Genomic DNA, 27978 nt, shown 5'->3' with positions numbered 1-27978 from the left:
TCAGTATGTAAATGGCTGTTAATCATGTGGCACACATTTAGTCTCCCTCATTTGCATCTGATCAGGTGCTGCCGTTCCACGCCAAAGCATCGAATCCAGAGGCGGTTCTGGCGGCTTGAAGGCGTGTGTAAGTCAGCCAGGCTGCACGGGAACATTTGTGCCTTGGCGCTGACTGAGGGGGGAGTCAGTCAAAGCTTCTCTCTCGCTCTGACTGGAAGGTTGCAGACGGCGAGAGGCGAGATTCCACTGCACCTGAGCGAGGGCGCCGCGCATGCCGACACACGCAAATGGGCAGATGAAGTGAGGGAGAGCCACTGGTGACGGGGCGGTGGTGCTATTTCCGACGTGGACTTGAAAGAAGAAGTGTACGTTGTCTTTCTGCTCTCTGCTCGGGTCTGAGTCACTCGGGCTGTTGGAGCAGCGGCGAGCAAGAGTGAGTGGAGTTGTTTCCTCCAGCTGAGTTAGCGGATGGACTCACTATGAGCGGCACCGTGGATGGATTTATGGCATTTTGTTGAGACATTTCTCTCATCGTGGACGGGTTGCTCAGGTGAGATGCTCTTTTACTCCTAGCTGAGAGCAGCTTCATGTGCTACCATGGCAGGACAAATGACACCATGTCACTTTTTTTGACAGGAATCTTTCAAACAAAATGTTTGGAGGTACAGCTCAAACATTGACGTAGCTTTCTTCCAGGCGTGAACGCATCTCTCAAATTCAACTTGCGCTCACGTTTTTGTTTCCCTCGAAAAGTTTGAGCGTTAAGCTGAAAATGAACAAAACGCTCAACTGCAACTACTGCGGGTCTTTTCAATGTCATGAGCAGGCTGTGGACCCAACTTTGAGCGCGTAAATGAATTTCATTCATCATGCCATGTTGTTCGAGAGGATAAACATGTCAGAGCGGGAATGTCACTCCAATGAAGCCCTTCTCCCTTCACCAGAAAAAAAAAAAATGCACTGCCAAGCTTTGTTAGTTTCTCTGATTTGTTTCCGAAACAATGTTCTGCAACAGCTTTTGATTCTTATTTGTGCTGTGTCACTGTCACATCATTGTGACAGACGCAGAAAAGCCTCGGCAGCCTTCTGCTAGTGAAATCGTGTCTTTCTCCAAGTCGGAGTTTGCTTTGGAGGCAGGCACTGCTCAGGAGTAGATGGGAATCATTTTGTCAGGGGAAATCTGGGCTGCACGACGGGGAAAAAGAAAAAAAACAAAAGAAAACCTCCCCGGGGATCGCTCCACATTTGCAGCCGCGTCGCTCTGGGAGAACACGGCGAAAACTAGGAAGACAAGCAACGAAGAACCAATTTAATGCCGCTCAGAATGGTTCAAGCGGCCATTATGTAGAAATTCAGCCGTAAAAGAAAAAAAAAAAAGGGTCTAAGCTATTAGCAAGATGATCTTCAGTATGGCGAACAGCTTGTGTTGTCTTACTAGCTTAGTTGCTAAGGTAACTTTGCAGACAGCATTTCTATGAAAACAAACACGGATTTAGAACATGTCTTGGTCACTTGCTGCTTCCTTCAGCCACAAAGTAGTCCGATATCGCACAGATATTGATTGCTAAGATTATGACTTTCTTCATAAAACACCCATATTTTGAAGAAATGCCTTTCCCTGGATATGTCCACGTAAAAAACAAAAACAAACTTCCAGCTGTGATTTTAAAATGTCAATACTTCATTGGGCATGTGACTCTCATTTCAAGTACGTTATTGCTTTGCTTTCAGAATACAGCCCCAATTGTTGTTTAGTGCTTTCGCGAGGCAGAATGGTTTCACTGAAGGAATAACCCCAAAAAATCTGGAAGTAGTGTAGGGCAAAACAAGTTCATTTTGGTTCCTTTGATTCCTTCTTACACAGCTTCCCGTAACAACAACAACTTTGTACAAAGATTGAGTCTTTGCTTGCGCGAAGCTGCAAAAAAGTGTGGAAACGGCAGAATTTGCCTGCTAGGCCAGTGCCACCAAATACACGTTTTCTATACGCCGCCTTTATTTGGCTCAGCAATTGCAGGGCAGGAGATTTGCATGAGTTTTGTTTCTGTTAAAGGCCAGTGATTTATTCAAGTTAAATGTCCTACTTTTAAGCCCCAAAATGTCAGCATGGGACCCGAGTTTGGGCAAATAATTGGCGGCATCATTCTCACGATCTCGACAATTTTTGTTCAAATAGTAAGCCACCAATACCCCTCAGTTCACGTCATTCAGTTTCCCAAATCCAAGGAGCTCTCTGGCCTAACTAACTCAATGACACCACTTAAGCAAAAATCATCACAGAGAAGGATGCCGCCCTGCCGCCGCCGCCGCTTTGGACGAGATTGCAGAGGAGGCGCGTCAAAAACCCACCAGTGTGTTTTTGTTGACAGTGGAGCGTGTCTCTGTGTGTCCGCCGACGTCACGCTTTGTGAACCTGATCCTCAGCAGATGTGTCCTGTCATGTCCTGGCCGCTCTGCCTGTGCCTGTGGGTCAGCGTGACGGCCGTTCAGCTGTGTCAGGCCACCTTCTACGACGCCATCCAGCAGCAGCACGGGACCAGGCCCGCCCGCACCAGCGTCCACATGATCGGTGAGCCCCTTTTCATTCCCGCTTCTGCAAAGCCTCCCAAGGAGCTGAAAATGTCGTTCCACATGATGATTGCACAAAAGAGCCGCAGCCTCTGCGATCGCTTTGGCTCCTTAGGTTTAATTAGATTGTCACAAGCTCGCAGAGAGTGACTTCGATTTCCTCCGAGTTCGTTTGGCTATCTGGATTGGAAATCGCATTTTTTTTTCACCTAGCAGCAAATCAATGGTGGCATTTTCCTGCGTTCCACCGTCTTCAGCACGAAATCGCAGTTTGGCCACTCCAAGGCCTTAACCCATGGAGGACGGGAGCGCATAACCGCATTTCTAGCACTAAAGCCGGGAGCGCTGTTGCGTGTTTCTCCCTTTAAAGTCGGAAGAGCGTATACGTCATTTTCTTTTTTAATCCGATTGTCAGTCTCTTTGCCGATGGAATGCATCAGAATATACATGTGATGGTGCTGTGAGTTGTCGGAGGATGTCCAGATTTCTTTCGAGGAGTAATGGAGGCAGTCGATCGCGGGAGCTCTGCTATAAGTCACGGCAGTGATATAGACGACACGCTCACGGACTTTAAAGCCGTGAAACCATCCCAACGTGATGTATGGTTAAGATATATGTTCATAGACAATGACGATTTCAACGTCTTTGTAAGAGAACACAGCGTGGTAATTACCACTCGATTATTTTCAAAATTAAAAATAGTGCTTCACTTGCGTCTTCGATTGAAATAGTAAAGATTAATAAACTCGCGCCTGTGTAAAAGACACATGTCTAAGCTCTCAAATTCTTTTGGAATTGTGTTTCTATCTGCTACAGGGGCTGAGATATTAATTATTTTGTAGGTGGCGGAAATGTCAGGTTTTCAAAGGTGACTCCAAAGATGTCTCACGAGGGGTTTCAGGCTTTAATGGGTTAAGCAACCTCGCCTGCTCGGCTATAATTGTTCATACGTTTTCACACTTTGTTTCTCCAACATTTGATCCAACGGAAAATCGTAAGGGGGGGGCGGCGGGTGTGTGTGGTTGGGGGAGTAATGTGGTTAGCTGTCGGCATGCACTGGAGTTTTGGTTGCTATGGTTAACGTCTTTATGGAAATTATAGACTGAAATTTAGCCGACTCCTCTAATTTTCTTTAGTGAAAAAAAGGGCTTTAAAGATTTTCGAAGCATATTTATGTCAAGAAAAGGTCAATCAATCATTCCCGGTGTCTAAGTTGTGACTTGCATATTTGTTGGAAGATGTGCAGAAACATCATTCAATGAATGCCCGCCAATGATTTCTTTCATGAATATTGAATGTTAGGTGGTGATATTTGGTGAAGACCCATTTTCCACTTGCTAGTTCTTCATTAAGATCCAACCTTAATTGGATTCAGTTCCTCCGATATTTGCTCCATTTCACAATTTCCTCCTTGAGTCTGCAGCGGATATTCATGCTACATTGCCTCCGCTCAATTTGCTCAGCAACAGCGAGAGCACACCTTGCCAAATGGGATTGAATAGAAAATAACCAAACCACTGTAGTTGAACTTTTGTTTTCGGCAAGCGGGGAGGTGTGTAAATGTGTTTACCGGCTCCGCACTGGATGGAGAAAAAGGCGTCACACACTTCCAAGGAAGTATGCGTCTTTCGTTCGCTGCACTTTGCATTGCATCTCACACATCAAGTACAAAACGAGGGGAAAAAAACAATAGGAGTGATTACACCCAAAGATCCGTTTGGATTGGACAGGGCCCTCCGCCTGCGTGGCTCGTCGTCACTCTCGGGGAAATGAGATGCCACTTTTATGAGCACAGGATGGGCTGCCGCTCCACATTGATCCTGACACCTAGACATTTGTTCTGCGCTCTGTGTTGTGTGCCTGTTGGATTGCTGGGACGATTGGGGTTGACGGGTCACCAATTGGTGGCAAGAAGGCCGGTGGATGGAGAGCACCGGGCCAACCATTAAAGCCGGCCAAATGCCATACGTCCAACACGACCGCAACTGCTCCGGGAAATCGAGATTTCGCAGGACGAGGGATCACTCCTGTCCACTCCCACAGGAATATGACGTGATTAAATAAAAAGGGTGTCAATAGCTTTGAGAAGAGACCGTGACGCGCTGCTATTTAGACACTTTGCACGGGTGCTAGAGTGTCGCAAGCAAGCCTAAAAATACCTTTTAAGAATAAAATAATCACATTTTTTTTCCCCCAGCAGTCTGTTGGCTGCATGAAGATGATCAATGTGGACAATCTTTCCTCTTGATGGGTTTCAAAGGCAACATCCACCTGTTATTTGGGGACTTTGAAGCCATTGTGAAAATGTTGTGGGCGTTTTACATAAAGAAACTCAGAGATCTGGTTCTAAACTCATGAGACGCGTTTGAAGATAACTGCTGAAAACATGTGCAATGACTGAGAACTGCGCATCTCTCATTTGTGGGCTCAGTACCATGGATTTATGACGGACCGCTCATGGCGCTTACTTGCCGTAGCAAAGAATGAAACCACCATTGCCTTGACACTCGCGAAGCGCACCTAACTTGAACACATTGATTTCTCTGTGGCGTTTTCGAGTTATTTACTGTCTCTTTGGTAAAAATGACATGGTGTGTTGCTTTCGGTTGTACCAAGAAGTCTGGGAGTAGCGCTACATGCGCAGTTCATTGGTAAGAATGCGATTATAAATTGCAAGCGCTACTCAAAGATTGGTCGACATCATGTCGTCTGACACATGGAAGACATTTGCTGCAAAATGTAAACCTAACCTCTGTGAGTCACAATTTCCAGTCCCGAGGTAATCTATACTCTGAATGATCGATGCAGCCAGTGACGTTGGCTCTTTGAGAGGCTCCCATGACTCCCATGACTCCAGACAGGGATCCTGGCGTCAAACATGCACTGATTGTTAGTCCAGCACAAATCAGTGCTCAGTATGCACTTGGGCGTGCATCTTGAGTTGCCCCTCCCCTACTAAATAAAAACTTCGATGGTATCAGTGGTTAACAGTGGCGAGTCAATGAGCTTCATGATCCCCTGGGAAAATATATACAGCACAGTGTATGGTCAATGATTACAAGAAGGTGGCCGCTCAGGTCCATTTTTGCTACCTCTGATTGCTTGGAGCTACTTTTTTTTTTTTTTAATGCGATTTACAGGCAGTGCTGCGCTCAACCCTATGATTCATAAGGTGTGCATTTATTTGGTGCAAAGAGCATGAATTGTGCACCAAAGACTAGAGCAGATTGTGTTTGGCATGCATCTGTAAAGCACTGTGGACGGGTCATGTATTTTTTGGGGTCATGTATTCTTGGCATCGCAATTCTGTCCAGAGGTGAAATGTCCATGCTGAAATCACTGACTTGTCAAAGCAAAAAAAAACAATTTTGTACCTGTGGTGACTTCAACAACAGATTCAACTCATGAGCTCTTCGGAGCAGTTCCTTATAAAAGCAGCCCGTTAAATGCAAACGAGCTGCAGGTGTTTGGTTGGTCCCAACTACAACCGGGGACAAAAAAAAACATACTTTTCCACGTGTTCCCTACCATTCTATTCCAACAGAAATTCAACGATTACAGACGGTCCAGTTGAGTGGGTGCTCAATTGGGTTTGATCGGACCCCAGGGGTTGAGTGAGTCAGTGTCAGGGGTGTGCGTGTGCGCACGCGCGTGAGTCCCCGTTTCCTATTTTTTCCCCAGCTCTCCTCTCGGCCATCACTGGCTACAGCTGATCATGCCGCATTGTCAGTGATCATGCCGCATTGTCAGTGCAATTTCACAAATGATTTACTGCATATAAATGCACAAAGCAATCAACATACGTCCAAAATACAACATAATATGAAATATGACAATATCCATGATAAAATAAGCAGTCTTGTCAAGGCCACACCAAATGACAAAATAACGCTTTTAATTGACACAAAAGTCATACTTCCAACTGTGGTAATTTGACCTCATCCCAAAAAAAAAACAAGCATGCCAACAAAAAAATGGCCACAAGTAGCAACAGTGAATCGACCAATCTTTGGTTGATGATGAAATGAATTGTAAACCGGATGTCGTTTTTTTCGAGTTCAGGCTGAATCACCATTTTGAGCTGATTTCATGCGGTTAAACTTCCTCATCTTTTAATCCGATTGATGTCCTTACCTGCTGTTGGGATTGACTTTCCAGTGACCTTTCAGCAGTTCCTGTAAGTTTGCGGTTAATATCTTTCTATGGTACTGGTTGCTGTGGACCTTTGAAAGATGTTCAGTATGTGCTAAAATGTTGAACGCATTTTTCTCCAAATGAGTGATTTCAACCTGCCAACATTAAAATTGCCTCAACTTTGCCCATTTTTGAGGTACGGAACTTGCTGGGTCCAGTATCTCCATCAAGGTTACGAACCCATATGGATGTTTTGGAGGCCGATATTTGGCAGAGTGAAATTTAAATAACCGATTAATTAGCTGAATAATTTTAAAAATATGTCCAGTTTAATGAATAAGATAACTTACGTATTTTTGGGTCCCTTAACGCTGACAACATCAAAGATATGAGTTTTGGGCAGAACATTGAACTGTTTTGCAATACTTTGACATTTAGTATTTGTTCAAATATACAACAGAGAGAACCATTTTAAAAGAGCTTATATTGGCCTAGTAAGACCCACTGGGGGAGTCCCTGGGTGTCAAATCCTGTCACCTGTCTTGTTGCCCTATCAACGTGCCATAAATATATTGGTCCTTATAAAACCTTTGGCTGGAGGTTTAGCCTAATGGCAGCCTTTTCACGAAAAGGATGGCTTCCGTCAAATTTGTGAGGGACAAAGTGATGCGGCTGGAGTCCAGCCCATTTGTAGTAGCAGATGAATACGGTGCAACGACAGCTTCAACGCGCGGTGCAATGTGCGGGTAAAGAGGTGACTCGCACAAGGCGCTGCGTGTGAGCCAGGCCAGTGCAGGATATGGAGGGACAAAAAGCAGCCCAAGTTGCCTTGGTGGCCTCGTACCGTGGTCAATTAAGTCCCTCCCACTATATGTCAGCTTAGTCGCATCATGTTGCGCATACCTGAAAGGTCGTCTGTTGTCACGGCGGTGCCCACACTCTCTGACTGTTTGTGTTCAGCCGCTTAAGATATGCAGAGCAAAAGAACACGGCTGAGTACAAACAGAAATAACTCATGTGTAAGTACGTATATCATTTATTCAGATTCAAGTCATACATCTTTTAGGCAGTGTGATACCTCTTACATTAAACTGTAATACCCTCTGTTCACACTGCTTTGGGGCGTGATATTGTTCAAGAAGCTTTAATGTCTGTTGGCTCAGTCAGTGACACTTGCCCCAAAAAAAAAAAAAAAGTAAATCCGGATACACACTGAACCCTGCAAAGCTGACCACAATCCACTCCTGGACACTGGTCAACACTTTTGGCCACAGGGTTGAATGGAAATCGAAGAAATCCATTGCCTTCCTTCTGTCGCCATCCAGTTCCTTCAGGAAGCATGCAGGCAATAATCGACGGTAAATAAGGCTCTCATTAACATCAAGACAAAGGTTATTTGATATTGTTTGGGATTTTTCACTTATAGTTAGTTTTTGTTTCATTTTGGCTTTTTCAGTTAGTTTTCATTCGTTTTTAGATCAGGTTTTTCAGTTGTTATGTTTTGTTTTTTGAAAATGCTTAGCTTAAGTTGAGTTCTTATTAGTTTTATTTATTTATTTATTTTTAAATCTATAGAGTTTGTCGAGTGCAACATTTAAGAAAAAAAATGTCAAGGGTCACTGAGTATTCTGTAATGAAGTAAGGTCAACTACAACTCTCCAACAATTGTTTGACCTTCTTCTTCTTCTGTACAGATGTACAGCAAATATATTTCTACAGCCATTCATCACAAAAGAGTCTCAAAGGGCTTCACAGGCCCACAAATATTAATACCATGCCCTGATCGAAACCCCACAGAAGGGCAAGGAAGAACAAAAAAAAAACAACAAAAAAAAGACTAAAATGTGATAAAACCTAATAAGCATTTTTGCCCAAAAGACTAAGTCTAAAATGCCTGCCAAAAACAACACTGTTTCACATAGCCTACGCTTATTCACCAATCTATACGGACGAAACCCACCGCTGTCCATGCGTAGGCCGTATTTTTTTTTTTTTTTTTTTTAAGTTTCTCGTGTATGATGTCAGCAAAATGGTCGCCCGTCCGTGATGCACAGATAGACCGGTCGGTCAATCGGACGGAACGCCCACCTCTGGAAATCTCCATAGCAATACTGAAATCAACACATTTCAAATGAACCCCACAAGCTCATAAATGACATTAATTGACATTGGCTGTTGCCAGCCTGGTACTTGTTGCTAACGGCTAGCTGCAGGCTACAAACGCCCGAGACTTGTGCTGGATCAAAAAATGACTGCGTTATTAACTAGCGGTTTCCTAGCGTCATAAATCAGCAATTGAATATGATTTGGGGATGGCATCGTGTTAATATTGGTAGCAACTACGCAATGGCACTAAAAATTGTGTTAAGGCAAGTGGTTGAAGACATTTAGTTTTTTGTTGTGTTTGCATCCAACGGGTGTCCTGTTCAGGCTTGCTGGGAGCACCGGTTAGCACGGCTGACAGTGGGCCAAAAGCTGAATCCGCCCAGGACTCAATAATGGGGTAAATACGAGAGGCTTTCACACTCACTTCCACACATTATTGACTGAGTGGGAAGTGACCGAGAGGGGTCAGGCCAGCGAGCCACTCCGCCATCAGTGACGTTGGTTCAGCTTCCAAAAGTAAAAAAACACTCCAATTTACCCAAATATATTCTTGAGTGACAGGTTTTCCTTAGTGCAAGATAGTCAGTGTCTTTCAAATCTCCTTTCATGGCATTTAATGGAGATATTTTCTGCGCTCCAAGAAAGGAAGCTGTTGGCTGCTCACAGTGTCATGAAAAATGGATATTCGGCTGTCACAAACAAAGGTTACATCCTCTGCGCGCTGTTTTAGACACTGACAATTTAATAGCCTTATATAATGCATCCTGGAGGCACATTAGTTTGACGCACACCCCCCACCCCTGCCCCTCTCTCATCCGTACTTTCTCTTTTGTAAGCGCCGCTTCCGTGGTGCCGACGGGAAGCGTCGGGCCTCCTCGGCCGGAGGCCTCGCCGCATCCGCAGCGACGCATATCCGCTTTGTTATGCCGTTGTTGCGTATGCCACTCTGATGTGAGACCAGTGACCCTTTTTGTAGCGCACACCAAACTTGCAAAATTGCCCTTTCCAAATGGATTTTCTTGACTTAGGAGAGGCCAGGCTGCTTCATGTACTGGAGGCCCACTTTGCTTGTTTTCAGATCGCTCCAGACAGATTTCCTTTTGTTGTCCCCCAAAGAAAAATGTGTCTTCTTCTTCTCAAAGTAAATGAATCTAAGTACTATCAGTGTCCTAATTGTTATTGTATGCGCATGGTACAAATAGCGTTTGCATATTTCAGTGTTTTCCATTTATTCGTCTTTCGGTCTATGAATAATTCATGAGCGAGTGCTCCTCTAAGCTTGTGGATATTGGTTTAAACAACATGTTTAATTGAAGTTTTTCAGCCAATGTGTAGGGGTGAACGCTTCTTTGCAAAATGAATTTCCCTTGCCCACAGCGTAATTAATTAGCCGGCGTCTTTGCCAAACGATGCCTGTCCTGCACAGACTGCGTACGTATTCAAGAAGGCTGCATTACTTCAGACACGGAGTTTGTTCTTCTCCTTGTCATAAATGTTTGTTCCTTGGTGACTTTGCTGCTTTTTCAGCCATGAAAGATGTTTCTCAAAAGAGCAAAAAAAAATAGGTTTTGCCGTTCATTTTCAGCAGAACATTAAAAAGGGGCTCTGGTAACTATTTTCATGGCACAGTGTTGTTTGGCTTCAACAATACAAGTGGGAGGGACAACGTCTCATTTCACCGTTCACCAGCATTCGTTTTGAATCAGTGCTACAAGACATTTGAACATTTGTCAAGGAAAAGACGGAGAAGTTATTAGTCCAGCCAGATAGCCAGTCGATACATTTGAGTTTGTTCTGAACACTTTGTTGAAGTTAAGCTTGACTGCTTAGCCATGTTCAAACATGCATGTTATACACTGTACTGCACATAGAGTACAAATCTCCATCTTGACATTTTAATTTGGTGCTCTTAACTAACACAGATTTATAAAACATGCATCCTACAATGGACATTGGTCGAATTGTTGCCATGTAGGACCCCGAATGGAAGCTGACTGGCTGCCATCATGCTAACTACTAGGCCACAGTTGTGACTTTTTAAAGATGAAGGCATCGCTCTTCCAGGCAACTCTGTGTTGTGCCAGCCATTATGTTCAGCTTTTTATTTGCAAACGTTTACCAGTGAGCCGGTAGTACAAAGGGGAAAGTTTATAAATTCTGTGAGCCAATTTAACCACTGCAACTTTGAATCGACCAAGGTAGTGTGTCCGTCTTTCTCTTTCTTGCTCGGCTCCCCGGCGAGTCCCTGAGCTGCGCTCTCTCACTCCTTCTCTCCCCTGCCATCCACGCAAGGCCATGTCGGCCGCTCCGTCACGAAGCTTCGTGGGAACATTTATTATCCTCATCTTGCAGTTGGTATTATATCGTCACTGTCATGTGAAAAACGCTCATCTCCATTTTTTTTTCATTTTCTTATTTTTACATGAATGGTGTTTCCGCGTTACATGGCATTGTGAAAAATAAAAAAGTTTCCAAAATTGGACATAAGTGTTTTTCACAGGTCAGCGACGATATGCTTGTCATTATTATTTCATTATTGGTTGTCTTTCATGTTTTCATAAGCTCAAATGAGTTGCTTCTGCACCATAGAATGTGAGAATAAAGATTTTGTATTCTATTTTGTAATTGATTTTGTGCCCTGTAAAAAAAAGTTGGGTTAAGCGTGTCAACATAAGCCATGCAAGTCTATGTTGACACGGACCTGAATGTACTGTGAGACAGCAAATGGATCATTAAATCTGGCCTGGAAATCCAGACTCATTGCCGTACCAACGAATGAGTCTGGTGGGTAGTCGCATCAAGTGCATTTCTGAGGCGGGGCAAACCTTAGCAAAGAGAATGAACCAATCAGCGAAGCACGAACGCGACGTCGGAAACAAAACAAAGGTTTTAATGACTCGATGTGTTTCTGGTCATTTAATCAATGAAACAAACCATCGCCTCTCCCTCGTGCGTTTTTGAAAGTCGCGTTCACGAAGGATACGTGTGCTGATTGGACGGTTCGTTTTTAACGCAGGCCCGGCCGTGGTAAAGGGCTTGGTCTCCAGACCCACTTTCTTAATGGGTATGGCTTGCCAGGCTATATGAAATCAGATATGGTGCTTTGATCGCTTTGCCCACACTTGGATAACTGGCGAAGACGATAAACTGATACATCATTTATGGTAATTTGACATAATTTCAGCAGATTGCAAGCACAGTATATGTTAAAGTGTTTGATGCTATTGCTATGTGTTGGACTAGCGAGCTGAAGTTAGCACGGCCCCGGACGTTAGTATTTTCCATACCCTGAATGTGGAAATGGTGCGTGCATATAGTCCAAATAGCAGTAAGTGCAGTATTTAGCACATAGCATGAGACGGTCTATTATGTGTCATCTTGGTGACCTCTGAGGCAGCCGCGGCCTTCAACTCTTTTTTGAGTAATGCGCCTCATCATCGGTCGCTTCAGGCACATGCTCATGTTCAGACTTCTGCCATCAAAACCTTTTCTCATCAAATCATTTCTCATCCTCTCTGTAGCGTAACTCAAATATCAGCATTGTAACTGTGACAGTCAGAAAAAATAAACGTGTCTTCACACTTGTGCCAGTGTTGATTAATGGTGTTGTAAATTTTGAGTGTGTAAAAAAGGAAAAGAAAAGCCAAACATATATGCTAGTGCTGCTAGTAACTGCTAACAACTGCTGCATTCCATGCATAAAAGTAAAATAAAAGTGCTCATTTGCACGTTGGATCAAACTGAAACCAAACTAAATAGCCATAGCCAATTTGAGCTAAATGCCAACGAAGTCACAAACAATGACGGACAAATGGCCTCAGCCTGGAAATATGACGCAAATATATCAAAGAGGCGATTGCCACAGTATGGTGAAATCCACGGCTGTTTGAAAAATTAATTCAAGAAAATGTATATCATGAATGAATACAAATACATACTTGAGAAATTCACCTAAATTGTTAATATATTATATTAACATATTACAATATTGACAGTTTAGTGTGCCTTCCTTTTAGGAAATGAACAGTGCAGACACCATGTCATTGCAGCGTTAACTATGGTGACCACATCTGTGTTAAAAGTTTGTTATAAGTGTTTCGTTACAGTATCAACAACATTTGAATTGTTCTTGTCTTTTTGTTTTTGAAGTCATAAAAGCATTCAGCAATTGTATTTGGTCAGCTGACTTACAAGGTTTTCCAGATACGACCTGTCATTTTGCTGATTTACTTGCCGTCACTTTCAACAAAAATTTGATACTTGCGCAAGATTCAAGTCCGGTCCCAGCAGGCAGCTGTTAGCCGGATGAAGTAGAATGATTTTGGGATCTGAGGCTACAAGCTGCCACTCACCGTTGGACTTTACATTCAAACTAAATACTGTATAACAGAAAGAAAATTGTACGTTTTGTATTTAAAACAACCGCAAACTGAGGAATCTCGGCTAGCGTAATGCTAGCACACAGTGTGAACGCCATAGACGGTCACGTTGGTGTTACAACCGTTTATCTAACGGATAGTTGAACACAAACAGTAGGTGGTGCACAACTATCCTCTGTGAAAAAGAACTAACCTTGCCGTTATTGCAGCTTACTTAATTTGTGAAACTCTTTGTGCGACACTATATCGATATTGTACTACCCCTTGGTGGTCGCGGTGCGCACACCGGAAGGAACACAAGCGCTGCAACGAAATTCATGCCATTTCCATTTATTCCAATGGAGAAAGTTGATTTGATTAAATGATATTAATGTTGACTTAGACTGTTTATTTTGCATCCATACTTTCTTTCCAACCTTCGAGCTAGCGCTCCCTGTCCCATTTGTCGCATGTGTTTTTACCCTAACCCCCCCCCCCCCCCCCCCCCTCTAGCCCGACCCTTGAAGTTTCCTTTTTTGCTTGTAGGTAGAAGCCAAACAATGAACTATTCGGTATGTTTGCCACACAGACTAATGAAAGCATTTCCCAATGTCTTTTCCCCTGACAGGTATAAAACATCCTCTCGGTGGTATTAGCAGGACTTGTTTTAGTTTCTTGGCTGCCAGCACTTTTCTAAATGTGTCATAGTGCTTTGCTGAGTGCCTGCCTTACTCCAGGGCTCTGTTTGCATGTGCATAGCACAGCAAACTATTAGCCACACCATTATTTGGGCTGTGTGCAAGCTAAATGAGTGCTTTTCTTATCTGGCACCATTGTTAACATTAGCAGCTGAGACTGAATGCGTTCCTTTTAAACAGAGATAACAGCACAGCATGCATTTTTTATATTCCTTTGTCTGTAATGGCGACTGTAAGAAGTAATTAGTATTAAACTTTCATTAGTCTGAATTGTGTTAGACAGGGACAGGAAGTTCCATAGCGCAATCCTGTACATTAGCCACCGCTAGCTGCATTTGCGGTCACTCAATCCAAGCTGCTGACTGACTTTGTACATGAAAGACGACAGGAATCGGTGTCTCAAATGTTCCCTACGTACCGCGGAGAAGCAAAGTCCGCACATCGCAACACTGTGGAAACGTGTGTGGACTTTTGAGAACGCAGTGTTTACATCGCAAATGAAAGGAGCAGCCCCGGTATAACCTGGCTGTAATGACTGGCGGCGGCGCTTCTACGTGCAGCACCTGCGTGGCCTCACATGTAAACACGCTTCCTGTTTCATTCAATGTTGCTGCTGTGGAGAAAAAAGCTACTGATAAATTAATGATAACGTTGCGTTCCCACTGTTTCTAAATATTCTATCACGCACTTGCGACCTTCGTGTCTCGCGCACCTTGGATTTTCCAGGCAAGCGGTCAAGCAAATGCACCACGTCCCCTGCAAGGTGAAAAACGTGAGAAGGATTTTGGCCTATTTGAACAGGTGTGGCCACCCGGCACTTTACAAGACGAACAACGCTTTGGTCGCCTTACTCTTTGGCAATTCATAGGGTGGGGTGAAGGTTTTTGACCTTTGTTCTTATCTTGTGCCATACGACCAAAAAACATTTGGCTAATTCCCCCAAAATGCTGTGCGGAAAGGTCATTTCGTGTTGGCAAACGTACAGAAATTCACAGTTTATAGATCCACAGCTTCACTGTGATATAACATGGGGATTACCTGAGGTGGCTTGAGAATCCATGGATTGTGCTCAAGTTAGAGTAGTGGTACTTTAGAAAAATATCACTAAAGTTTAAGTCAAAATTATCCACCCAAACAAGGAAGAATAATTATTCAGTGAAAAGAAAGCGTTGCGCTTGTTGCTCGGTCGAGGACCCCGAAAGTAGGAATGCAGAGAATGAAAGGTGTCATTTAAAGTAAAGGCAAACAAGGGTCTGGGATGTTCAAAAAATACAACAGTCCAAAAACAACAAGGATGAATGAAATTAAACAAAACAAACACTAGGACCTGAATTGACTTTGATAATAGACCATAGACAAATGACAACAAACCGACAAGGGCTGAAAGAAAACGGGGCGCTAAACACAGACAAGTTGACGAGACAACGAGGAACACCTGGACAAGTCACAGAGGGCAGGCGAGAGCTGATTGGCTAACACTGATGACAAGCACAGGTGGACTCAATAACCTAATGACAGACAAAGGAACACAAGGAAGAACATGAAGTCAAAAACCAAACTCAAAAGACAGATTATGACAGAAAGCTTCTTAAGTAACTGAGTCGCTTCTCATTGACTTACTTACTAAATAGCACATGAATGTCTAATAGTCGTGTGAAACCAGTTTAGACAAAAAGCAATACCCCCACTCTCATCGCTTCATCACTTTGTGCGCGTAGGAACCACTTGGCCTTGCTACGATTTGAATAGCTCTTAGTTGAGGTCCATTCTCATGGTCGATATGTTGTCAGAAATATCACAAAGGTGTCAGCAATTGCACCACTCTCTTTGCCGCTAACTTGTTCTGATGTTCCTATCTCTATCCTGTGCCTCATTTCGACGTGTCCCGAATCTGAAATTCTTCTCATGCCTCCGCTTCAAGCTCACTTGTCAGACATCCTCTAACTCTTGCCTTTAATTGTTTACTCCAACGTGCGCGTCGTCCAATGGTATTATTTCTTTGGCGGCTTCAAAACAAATTTGTCTCACAGTTTATCGAGCAATGTGTCACTCCTCTTGCACTCCGGAATAACAAAAGCTCTACGGGGATTTCTGTTTTCTCCCAAGACGGAGAGAAAATAATTTGACAACACGCAGTCCCATATTTCAGTCCTCCATCTGCATTAATGTGACTCGTGCTGGCAGAGACTGAGCCCCAGCCGCCTGCTGGCTTGTGGAGAAAGCGGCGCCTATTATGGGTCACCTTGGATGCGTTTCTCATTAGAAGGTGACAGGCATGTTGCTCAGTAACACGCGGCGCTGTGGTCCACACATTGCAACCTGCTGTCTCTTTTTAAATGACTTTCAAACTGAAAATAATTCACCGCACGGTCAGGCTTTGACTTTGTCGGTACTGGCTTGTTGGGAGTCCTTCAGGCGGCATAGCCATCGCAAGCCGATGTGTCATCACACGCCAGTCCAGCCGTATTGGAAAATGCGTCAGCAAAAGTTGACTTGGCAAAAGTTGACAAAAATGTGGTCAAAAGTTGTTGACCAGTTATTTGACACTCGAGTGTGGCATCTCAATGCACCGCTGTACAAAAGAAAGGCACTCATGTGTAGCTGCATTGTACTCTTACTGTTTAGCAGGCTTTGCGACGCATTAGTGAGTGCTGCCAATCACTTGTATAGGGAAAGCCGAGCCTGAGCCCCGGAGGCTTTTCATGGAGTACTTGGAATGAAGAGTCAGTGCTGCCCACACACTCATTACATTCACACTTGGAATATAAAGCTGGAGCCAATGAAATATGCTGCATGTACACTGTACAGTATGTTCGGATCCTTTCCTGAACGTTCTCAGGCCGTGTGCTCATGTTCCTATGCTATATGCGCATGTTGCAAATGCTAGCTGTGAGCACGTACAGCGACACAACTGTCTTATTTAAACAGTTATAAACAATTCAATCCACTAACGATATATTCACGCAGATGGAAGATCGTGGCCAAGGTCGGCTTGTGTACAGTGCTAATGCTAGCTTAGCAATGGTGGGCTGCCATTTTGTCAGTGTTCTCTGGCACTTTATCACGACTACGCACTTAAATAAACACATGCCATCATTAATGGCCATGTTTGAGAACTGCGCTGCGCGTTAGCGAGGGCTGCACCTTTGGTAAGACACTCATGGGGTTAATGAAATGAGGCTACATTCCAATCTTGCTAGCAGCTTTAACTGCAAACTTCTCCTATAAGTACACGTATAATATTTCATGTATTCTATTTATTTATTTTTTTTTGTACACGCAGCAAAGGCGTACTCACTATTTATCCATATTTGTCACTTCGCGTTTGTGCTCCGAGCCCTGATTTGCTAGCTAACAGCCAATCAGAGTGATCAAATGTCAGACGCCCACAGACGCTTCCTGAGGGGTTACGACGCTACGACCGTGGTCACTACACCAATCAGACGGTGCAATCAGACGCCACGACGCTTCACGACCTCCGATGTCTGATTGGTGTATCTAGGCCTTAAGTCCACAAAGCATATCCGGCATTGGGAATTGTGCCAGAGGGCTTATTAAAGCACATTTTGCACCAACTGTCAAGACACTGTTACATCTTGATGTGCAGCCATAACAAAACTGCCACTTTGCGATGAACTCAAACACAACAAAGGACAAGAAACATGTCTGACATGAAGCAAGACGTCCCGACGATAAGCCTGCAATCATTCAAAGTCTTTCCCCCCCATTATTGTTTCACTTCAATGTTCTATGTATCATGATGAGAGCCAGAGCAATTCTCAAATCACAAAAATGCACAGACTTGGGACCCACGTTGCTATCACAGAAGCTAATGAAGTCTTTGATGTGGAAGTGTGCAAATGATATTTTTCTGATGTTGGCAAAATCTGCTCACTCCTCTGAAATAAAGCAGATACATCGGCAGTGAAAATGTTCAAATGAATTACATCAGCGCTTAAACATCAAAGTTGATATTTGACCTCAGTAACAGCAGATAAGAAGCATCTTGCAACAAAGTCTTGTCATGATTTATATTTATAAATCTATATTTTATATGCCTTTCATTTCTTTCATTTACAACTGAAACTAAGATGGAGCCAAAAGAAATGGTTTTGGTCCAAGTTTGTCCAATCACAACAGTTTTCATTAGATCAACTTACAGTTACAAAACCTCACATGTTGACATGTACAAAGTATGAAAGTGCGATTGACTTTTATCATTGGTTCAAATACTTGTCTCAGTCATTCGTTGCACAGTACATTTCTTGACTGGGGGAATAAATACTCATTTGAATTGTAAGATTACTCATGGAACTGCGTGTGTGTGCGCGCATGCGTTGTTTTGCTTCATTACCTTTAACTACTGCTTGCTTTACCTTTTGTACGCGGGTCTGAAAAAGTCCGACTGCATCATTAGAAGCCTGGCTTGTGTGGTTGCTATGGTGACCGCAGTAGTTTCTAATCATGCGGGACTAGCCAGGGCACTTCTCATGGCAACGTGCAAAGTGAATTCAGGCATTTGTTTCGAAATCCATGATACGTGGCTGAAGATGATTGCTGAAAATATGTAGCGCTCATTTGTGCTGACATAGCATTTAACTGCTTTTTTCCCAAATTTTTGGACCTCTATATTACTGTGCAACCTAAGCGTGTTTGTTCGTATAAGCGGTTGCCCTGTGCACTTAGCTAGCTAGCTATGCCGACACCAAAGTGCATCTTCCCTTGTGCCGCTGATGCAGCCACTTACAGCGCCTCATTGTCACGGCATGGAAATGCCCAGCGACGACGCTGTGTGATAAGTTCCAGTCACCCAAAGGCATTAAGCACATCTATTCCCACAGCTCAATAATGCAGTTTGAAAGCTGCTAGGCCAATTACAAATTTTACTAGCCGGAGTACCGTCTGATTTTTCATGATTTCGAGGCCTCTTTTTTTTTCTTTTTTTTTTTTTTTGAATCACGCAGATTTGGCAGGTTTGTTGACAGCATTTTTTTTGGTGGGGTGTGTCAGATTTAGATGGCGTGGATCATTTTTGCACGTTTGCCTCAGTCATGTTGTATTTATATTCACCTTACATTGTATTGTGTATAATATGGTGTCAGGGTAGTACAAAATATGAGCTATTCATCAAATTTAAGATCAAACTGAGGCACAGAGCGTTGACTGCAACCAGATAGGTGTTATTTTCCCACCACTCTGCTAGTTTGTGCAAACTACACTAAGAAAGGAGACAAATCGGGCTAGAAAAGCAAGCCTACCTCTGCAACACTTTTTTGCGAGGTGAAAATGAGACCAAGGCGCAGCCTGTATGCGGGAGCCTCGTTACCTGCCAGTTTCTCGCCTCGGCATAATGAAGATGGTTGCAACACAAACACAACAGCTCCAGTTGAGACCTTCTGCACCAACTCTGACCCGACGCAGGAAAATTCCTGTGAGACACTGTCAATCAAAATGCTCCTGGACACACACGCGCGCACACACACTGTGAAGTCAATTATAATCTTGTCTAGCTCCCTTCTCCACCACCCGCCATACATTTTTTTTCCCCCCACCTTGCTGTGAGACATTTACGACAACCATTCCGGTAGTTAATCAATGGCAGAACAACGTCATTTGAGTTTCAAGGTGGTGTGTGTACCTGCTGGCGATAGCATGTATTCATTCTCAGGAGGTGATGCTTTCCAAATATAGAGTTCTCTTTGCGCTGTTTGCTACCGACAAGCAATGCAAGTTAATTCTGTTGAGCCGCGTGTTTTTTAATAGATCAAAGAAGGAATCTGGGGCTGTCTTGTGCAATTACGGCATTGCATTAAGGAGAACAAACCCCTGTGGGCTGTTGTTTTCAAATGATGCCCCACTGCTCCCGCTGGTGCATCACGATTAACGTTGCACATGCATGCCCTTTTGTTGAATGCATCAGACAGCCACAAACCGGCTCCAAGAATTCAACCCAGTGGCATCTTCTCCCCAAAGGCTCTCCACGACGCAGAGAGTAAATGTAAACACATAAACTCATTCTCTAATGGTTATTTCATTGCTGTTTCGTCAAAGCGAAATGTGTCTGCCTGTCAGCCGGCACCTATTCAAATATGTCAGAAGTGTCGCCGGTTCACGTTTTAATGGAACTTGGAGCTGACACCCAAGTGAGTGTCTCACTTTTGGCAAGAATATGACCTGTAAGTGTCTTTTCATTTGTTGTTTTCAGGATAGTATACAGGAAAGAAATAGCTAGCCTTCATCTTGTCCGTCCACCGGGATGAAAACTGCAAATCCTCAGATTAGACGCTCACCCTAATGGCTTGATAAGTGTGAGGAACAAGTGAATCAAGTGCATGGAAGTCGAGTGATCTACTTCCCTCCAGCAGGTCAAGCTGGGCCGCGTTGACTAATCCCCATCGGAGCTCACATGATGGCACAATTATGTCAACACACAATTATTTGCTGTTTGAATTAAAGCCACTTTTTGGCTGACTTGGGTTTGTGCGGCTTGGGTTAAATATTCTTGTAGCAGTGGATCCTGCTACAGAACAAATAACAGTGGGGAACCAAAGACTACAGTTTCAGACATTTTGTTTTTGCTTCCAATTTCACTAAACGGCACAACAACGAATATCATTGAAAACGTTGCAATGCAAATTGCATTTCAGATACCAAGCCATAGAATTGCCCAGATTATTTCGGTCACACCTCTTTCTTCTGTTCAAATTTATATGTTTGTGTGGCAACCACAAGTCTCATGAGTTTTGCCTGCATATGTGTGAGGTGTACAGAAACCACCACTTCATATAAGCCATTTGGAAATATTTATATATCAAAGCCAAATGCTGGGAAAAGCTGCAGTATTGGTGAATGATTAGCGATCGATCAATCTTTGGCCCAGTGGGCACATTGTGATTTCTTAAAACAATTTGAAATGTGGACTCGTCAGACCACAGCATGCTTTCCGACTTTATGATGGTAGAGTTTTAATTTGCATTTGTCGGTGTAGCCATGAAATATGTTAACTGACATGGTTTTCTGAAGTGTTCCTGAGCCCACGTGGAAATATGTTTTTTGTTCTGCAATGCTGCCTAACGGAAGGTCAAGGGCATTCTATGTTGGTTTTCGGCCTTGCCGCTTACATGCAGATATTTAAACTTTTGATGCTATTATCGACCGTAGATGATGGAATCCTTGCAAGTGCAAGTTGAGTAACGCTTTTCAACTGTCGTACTATTTGCTCACGCAGTTCTTCACCACAAGTGGTGAACTTCGCTCCACCCTTGCTTGTGGATAACGGAACGTTACAGGGACGCTCCGATTGTCCCCAACAATGACTCTCACCTTTTTCCAATGAATCTGTTCGATCTTGTGGAATAATGTTCCAAGCAAGAATTTTTTAAGCATTCCTTAACCTTCCCAGTCCTTTGTTGCCCCTGTCCCAGCTTTACTGGCATTTGTTTAAATTCAAAATAAGAGGTTATTTAAAAAAAACAAACAATCAGATTGATCAATTTGAACATGAACTATCTCGTTGTGTACTGACTATAGGTTGAAAAGGATTTGCAAATCATTGTATTCCGTTTTGATTTCACACAAAGGCCAACTTGTGTGGAATTGGGCTTTCAACGTGACATTGTGGGAAACGAGCATCAAGTGTCTCCTTCATTGCAAAACCAGCCCCAAATAGAAGCAAAGACGTATCCACCGGATGTGTGCTTGCTGCAACTGTGCCCTATGCTAGTGATGAGTCCAAGGACAGCCGACGCCAGCTGGGAGAGACTCCAGCTTTCATGTGACCCTGAATTGGATCAGCGCTACAGGGAATGGATGAATGAAGCAACCTGGAGGAATGAATACATACCATTAGGACTGATCAAGGTGTTCGCTGCTTCGAGGAAAATCCTCTGCATCGGAAGACACTTTAAAGGAAAATATTCAAATACATTTACCAAAGCGGCGGCGCATTGTCAAGCATAACCTTACTGCCAATATAGAGTAGCAGGCGGCGACATCTTTGGGAGCCATCGCCCCTTTCTCCTCACAGCCCTCTTGATCTTGTGTCACGCTGGCGGCTGTAATTGTCACACGGTCCTCTGGCAGCGCGACACTCAGGAGTGGAGAGTCGGGACACAGTGGGTGGGCAACACGTGGGCCGACCTCACTCGGCCCGGGCTTCTCACCCTTGGGGTCGGGGCTCGCAGCTTGGTGATAATTGCACAGCGGAGCCGCCGTTCATATTCATGATGACCCTGAAGCAGACCTCATTTCCCGCTAATAGAAGCGTTTTTTTTTTTTTTATATATATATATATACCCGCCCGCACACATGTCTCTTCATCATCACTCTATGTCAAAGAGTGGACGGGCACATGCTTGCTATTCCTGTTTACTGGGATATTTGCTCGTGTTCTTGCTGCATGAAATGAAGCAGTTCATATCAACGATGAATGTGTGGGGAATTTGTGCATGAATATTGTGTGCGGCCAGCGTTTCACCTGCATGATGCAAGCGCCAACATGAAGGCAAACATGATTAAAAGGATGAATAAAAAGGAAAGCCATAGCGAGGTGCTCTCGGGAAGGAGAATGTTCTTTTAGTTCACCCCTGAGATGCCAATTTAATGTGCTGTTGTTTTTTTTCCCCCTTATCAGAGGGCGGCACGTGCAAAGTAATTGCTGCTCACCGATGCTGTAATAAGAATCGTATTGAGGAGCGCTCACAAACAGTCAAGTGCTCTTGCCTGCCGGGGAAGGTGGCTGGAACCACCAGGAACAGACCTTCGTGTGTTGATGGTGAGTTTACGGCTTGAAACTATACTGCTGCTGGCCCACATGCTCGTTTTAGCGATGATATCATGACCAGTTCAGCTTATCAACATCGCTTGTGCCGCTTTACGACAATGACACCGTTGCAGCATGTTTAAAGACGACGCATCGTGAGGAAGCCCGAAAATGTGAACATTTCTCTCTTTCACTTGGCCTTTTGTTCTATTTTGAGGGTAGACTTGCTAATGGGATCACTTTTGGTCAAATATTTTCACTTCCTGTAGCATCCGTACGGCGGTCTACACCGAAGTGAGCGACACAAATGCTGCAATGCCGGTCCGTGTGTTGTAGCAAACAACGTAAAAACAAAATTCTAGTTAGCACACAGTTGTTGTCTGTGCAGTAACATTTCGGCGACAAAGATGGAGCTTCCCTTTATGCCTCTGCTATGAATATTTTAAGACTAGCGTCGACGAGAATAGCAAAAGCTAGCCAGGCTCACGGCATCCTGACGAACTCCATCACAGGACGGAACAGGAAGGCTTTCCAGTATGTCAACATGTCTGCGGAGTGTAGAGAGCTTCACGCCAGCACTACACCACATAGTGGAGATGGCCATCGTGCCGGAAAAAGGACACTGAACATGATCAGAGACAGCACAAATTCATAACATACACTTTGCAAATGTATCCCATCTGGCCAAAACAAGATGGGGGGGGGAAACACAGATTCCCCCAACACGCCAGTAGACGCCTGAACAAATGACATCTGTCAACCGCATTGTGTAATTTTTATTTATTGTTTTTGTCGTAATCCTGCTCACGTTTGCACTGCGCAATACCTCTGCAATTTGAATTGTCAAATGCCAACATCTTTGCACGGTATATTATTTTACTTACCTTTTGGGGCGCAACAACTACGGCCAAGCTCAAATACGCAGTCCTTTTAGTTGTTTGAATTGCCTTTGTTTTTCAATTGTTTTTTGTATTTTGTTTTCAGTATTCATCATCCCTTATTTAAAATTGCTCAGTACTCCATGTGTGTTTTTACTGCACTTATAACAAATAAAGATGTTGAGCCGTGAACCTCTTGAATTGTCATCCAAAACCATCTTATTTTCATACTGTTCATCCCGTGCATGACGCGCAACTCTGCCGCTTTGAGGGCCGCGCATTTTGCTGCTCGACGGACGGCGCGTTATAGTCTGCCCACGGCAGTAGGCGGCTCAGTTGAAGCCCCTCACTAATTGAGCCATTGAAGGAACGCATTCCAAAAAGGCAAAAACATCAACATCTAGTATAAAAGTTGACACGGTGGCTAGTCGGTTCACCCCTTAAATCTACCATCTAAATCTTTGAAAAAAGATGACACCGATTTCTAGGGCGAGGGGAGCAAAAATCTATCGCTTAGGAATTTTACCGGGGATTCTGTCACGTATGCCTGCAGACAGTCAAAGCCAGACGCTGAGGTGTGCATATGTGTGTAGCACAGCATGAGCAAGAGTAGAAAAGCAAGCCCAAGTCACCAACGTTGAAGGAGCAGGTTGCAGATGTACAATGGTGCCGGTGTAAATGCTTTGATAAATGCCTGCTGCACAATCCACACACAAAAGGGGCCCAATGCCTTCTGGAAAACTTCTCAGCTACAGCTTTTATCATGACTCCCTCATGCAAATATATTCCTTCAAATTGGCTGCAGCGTTTGGAAGTGTGTCAATCTCTGCTTTGACAGACTCTCACCATGGCACATTATGACCCATTTACTGTCTATTTGCCCTGTATTTAAGGCAATTTTCCCCACCATTGGCGCACGTGGGCCACATTATACTCACACCTGCCACTCATTCCATGAAAAGCGCCACTTTCACCCTTTTATTGAAGCTTCATCTAGTCAAGAAAGAATATAAAAGTAGGTATTACAATTCAAGAAAAATGACAAGTCGGGTTAATGACTGCCCACTTTGGGGGCGGGTGGGGGGGGGAGGGGGGGGCGTATTTGCAGTATGTCCGACACCTACCTTACTGGCTCTGTTGTCTTTGCTGCCCGCAGCGTCCATCGTAATTGGGAAGTGGTGGTGTGAGATGGAGCCTTGCCTGGAGGGAGAAGAATGCAAGACGCTCCCTGACAACTCAGGCTGGATGTGCTACGCAGGCAACAAGATCAAAACCACCAGGGTAAGAACCTCGCTTGACCGCAGGAAACAAGACGTTAAGGCAGAGAAATGTACCCGGCCAGAAAAATGCTTTAGCATTGAATACTAGCGGTGGACATGGCAGCTTAACTAACAGCGATACGATATGGCCTTTCTTCCCCCATCCAGAACACTCAGCCATACACAACGTCAGCTACATACTGAAACTTTGCCATAGGCTTGCAACTCAACGTCTTTGGTGCACAGCTTGAATTGCAGGTAATTTATGACACTCAAAAGAATTGCTCTTACTATCATTCATGTATGAATGTACACTCGCTGGCTTTTACATTTGATACAATGAGATCGAAGACTAGCATCATTTATGTGCCCTCATGCAGGCAAGCACGGAGTGGTGTCTGTCTGGAGATGCGAGTGAACCGATCTACACGTCTTTCAGATGCGAAGTGTCATTCGGCCAATGTTTTGCTCTGCAAATATTTCCGACACGTACAAGCGCGGTGTGGTGGAAGTGAACTCAACTCAAGTCACTTTACGACAAGCAGCAGTTTGGCGCATGGTGAACAATTCTTAAAAAAAAGAGAAAATGTAAACACATAGACATTAGCATACTAATCATTTCAAAATAGTGGTGCGCAATAGGGTTGGGCGATATATATCGTCATCGATATCATCGTCAATCTTGATTGACGAACGATGTGTAATTTTACATTAGTATTAATTATTGATAGTTCCTCGAAAAACGACTCAGCCGACGGCCGCAAAGTATGAGGAAATGCTGAAAATCAGTGTGCATTGACGGCAGAGGAGGAGGAAGTGATAATCATTTGCCGAATCAGCGGGCAGGACCGGGTCACGTGACTCTGTCCGCACTGCAGTCGAGCTGTTTCAAATATGGAGGAGTGTCGAGCGGGGATTCATAGCGAGACGCGAGTCCACTGTAAATGGTTTGAGTTTGACAAAACTGACGTCGGCGGGAATAACATTGCCAAAACGGTCACCGTGAAGAGCAATTCTGTTCCACCGCGAGCCATATGGATTACGAGGAAAACTTGGCGACCGCTCAAGCACGCTCAAGAAAAGCTGAAACACACCCTCAGAAAACAGTTGCATCAACAAATAAATGCACTCACGCACACACACACACTCACGCACACACACACACTCACGCACACACACTCAGTACTTTAGCGAGCAAGTCAAACGTGATATCCAGGATGATCGGTTAACATTCAGTTTACACGCTTTAAGTCCGCATCATTCATAACTAGCATGTATTCCCGAGACATGTTGCGCAAACTACGACCGCTTATTAGTGTGACGCCAGGATACACCCAAACATGAATAACGTCACAAAGCGACATATCACAGCGATGAATGAGTGGGAAAATGCACTTTTCGGTAAATTGCAGTTTTGCAATTCAACTTTATTCTGAATACGGTGGCCAATGTATGAGAATGGGTGTTGTCATGACGACGTCTTTTTTCTCTCGCGCCGCGTGACACTTCTGTCACACAAGTCACATATCAAATACATTTATTTCCCATTGTGATTGCTGCAGTTAACACCTTTTTCTCATTCTGATTGCTCTAGTAGTTGGCAGTTGTACCGCAGCACTTACTGCAGCTCAAAATCTCACATGATTATGGAATAACAGCAGAGACATTTAAATGACAAATATTCCCACACAAACGCTGTCTATCCACAATTGGTATGTGAAGCAAGTGCAGATTTAAAATATTTTTGTAGAATATTGCCAAATTATTGATTTGAAAAAAAAAAATACAGACGTATATATATTTTTTGCCCATATCGCCCACCCCTAATGCACAATAACTATTGAACATAGGCCAACACTATACGTTCTGGACGCTGACGATGGACGGACTGGGCCCACGTGGGTCAGCCTGAAATACTGGCGGGAACAGTTGCTAGGTTTACATGGAAACGGGTTGAGCGCTGTTCTAAAAGTAATAGTACTCTACATCATCCTAACTACGACAATGCAGGAAAAACGATCAACAAGGAAAGCACTCAAATGCCATCATCATCATCATCATCATCTGACAGAGATGTTGTTCAACTTTTTTTTCTTTTTTTTTTTTCTTTTGCACATGAATCAAGGGCACGGATCTTTGGTCATGTTTCATATTCTCATTGCTTATTATGAAGTAGAACTCTTCATGTGGTTTAGTGGAGAAAGGTGGCCAGTAGAGGGCAGCAGAGCAGGGCCTTGCTTGACAGCTCCTGCCATATTGACCCTGACATGTTTGAATCATTCCAATACGTGTCGTTCTTCCTTCTTTCAGCACTGCCGAAGGACCAAGCAGCAAACCACCCAACAAACGTTCTGGGGCCTTCTCAGACTCAAGTGTAAAAAGTTGTAGAATACGTCATGGTGCACAACCCGCTCAAGGCTGCTGACTATACAGATGCTCCGGACTGCCGGCGGGATCGTCGTCATCCTCGTCATAACCTTGTTCCAAATGTAATCCCTCCACATTTCTCCGCAACTTTGCGATGGGACGTCACATGAGGAGACGCCGGCGTGGAATTTGACCTCAGACGCCAGTCGTCTCCTATGAAGCCCGGGGCCGGAAAGGAGTTGACAGCCCCCCAGGGTTTTCCTTTTGTCAAAGTCAAATGTGTACATCAAGTGTTTGTCTTGATGTGTGTTTCATCTGAAGCCCCGAATGCAGCCCGAGTGCGATCATTGAGCAGACATTCCAAGTTCAACCCGTGTGTCTTAATGCCGTACTTTGGAACTTTACTTTGTGTGTGCGCTGCCTGCTCTTCAGCAGTTTTAGCAGTCCAACTTGGTAGCATGTCAGAGACCCTGATCATCATGAACTTGACTTGCCAAACACGTACTACCTTTGGGTTGTTTTCAAGACTGGAAATGCCTTATTTGTGTCAAAGCATTCAGACGATGACGTTGTACATACTGTATGAAGCCATATGTGAATATGTGATGAAGTGTCATTAAAGTCCTTGATCCTGTCGACAATGCCAGAATATGCTTGCAAGGGCTTGGCCTCACAGACTTGCCCTAAATCCTTCAGATTGCTGGGACTGATGCTTAACAGAAATGGTTTGACATTTGCCAGAGATATACCCGTTTTCCCACCTCGCTTTCTTGCTGGAAAATGCTGCAGATGAGCGGCTTGATACGGCTAATGCCTAGCTCGGCTTAGCATGAAGACGTAAGGGGAGGG

General features: G+C 44.0%; 1 protein-coding gene across 4 annotated transcripts; it reads left to right on the top strand.

The window, feature by feature from the left end:
• Window positions 1-133: 133 nt before the first annotated feature.
• On the top strand, window positions 134-27778 carry LOC147153917 (chemokine-like protein TAFA-1). 4 transcript variants are annotated; one of them, XM_086045109.1, is made up of 6 exons: window positions 134-550; window positions 2428-2569; window positions 22497-22637; window positions 24660-24784; window positions 24931-25020; window positions 27073-27778. In XM_086045109.1, exons 2-5 carry the CDS (start codon window positions 2428-2430, stop codon window positions 24964-24966), a joined length of 444 nt encoding a protein of 147 aa, XP_085901235.1. In that variant the 5' UTR covers window positions 134-550; the 3' UTR covers window positions 24967-25020; window positions 27073-27778. The 4 variants fall into 4 exon arrangements, with proteins under 4 accessions (XP_085901235.1, XP_085901253.1, XP_085901245.1 ...); XM_086045127.1 differs by having other exon boundaries at window positions 2425-2569; XM_086045119.1 differs by having other exon boundaries at window positions 2370-2569.
• Window positions 27779-27978: the final 200 nt, after the last annotated feature.

This window comes from Filicampus tigris, chromosome 1, assembly GCF_054856515.1.
Source record: "Filicampus tigris isolate MCC_2025a chromosome 1, RoL_Ftig_1.0, whole genome shotgun sequence".
In the NCBI taxonomy this organism is placed as follows: Eukaryota; Metazoa; Chordata; class Actinopteri; order Syngnathiformes; family Syngnathidae; genus Filicampus; species Filicampus tigris.
Note: the sequence above shows the minus strand (reverse complement) of the source record. Positions and strands in the feature narration are given on the sequence as shown.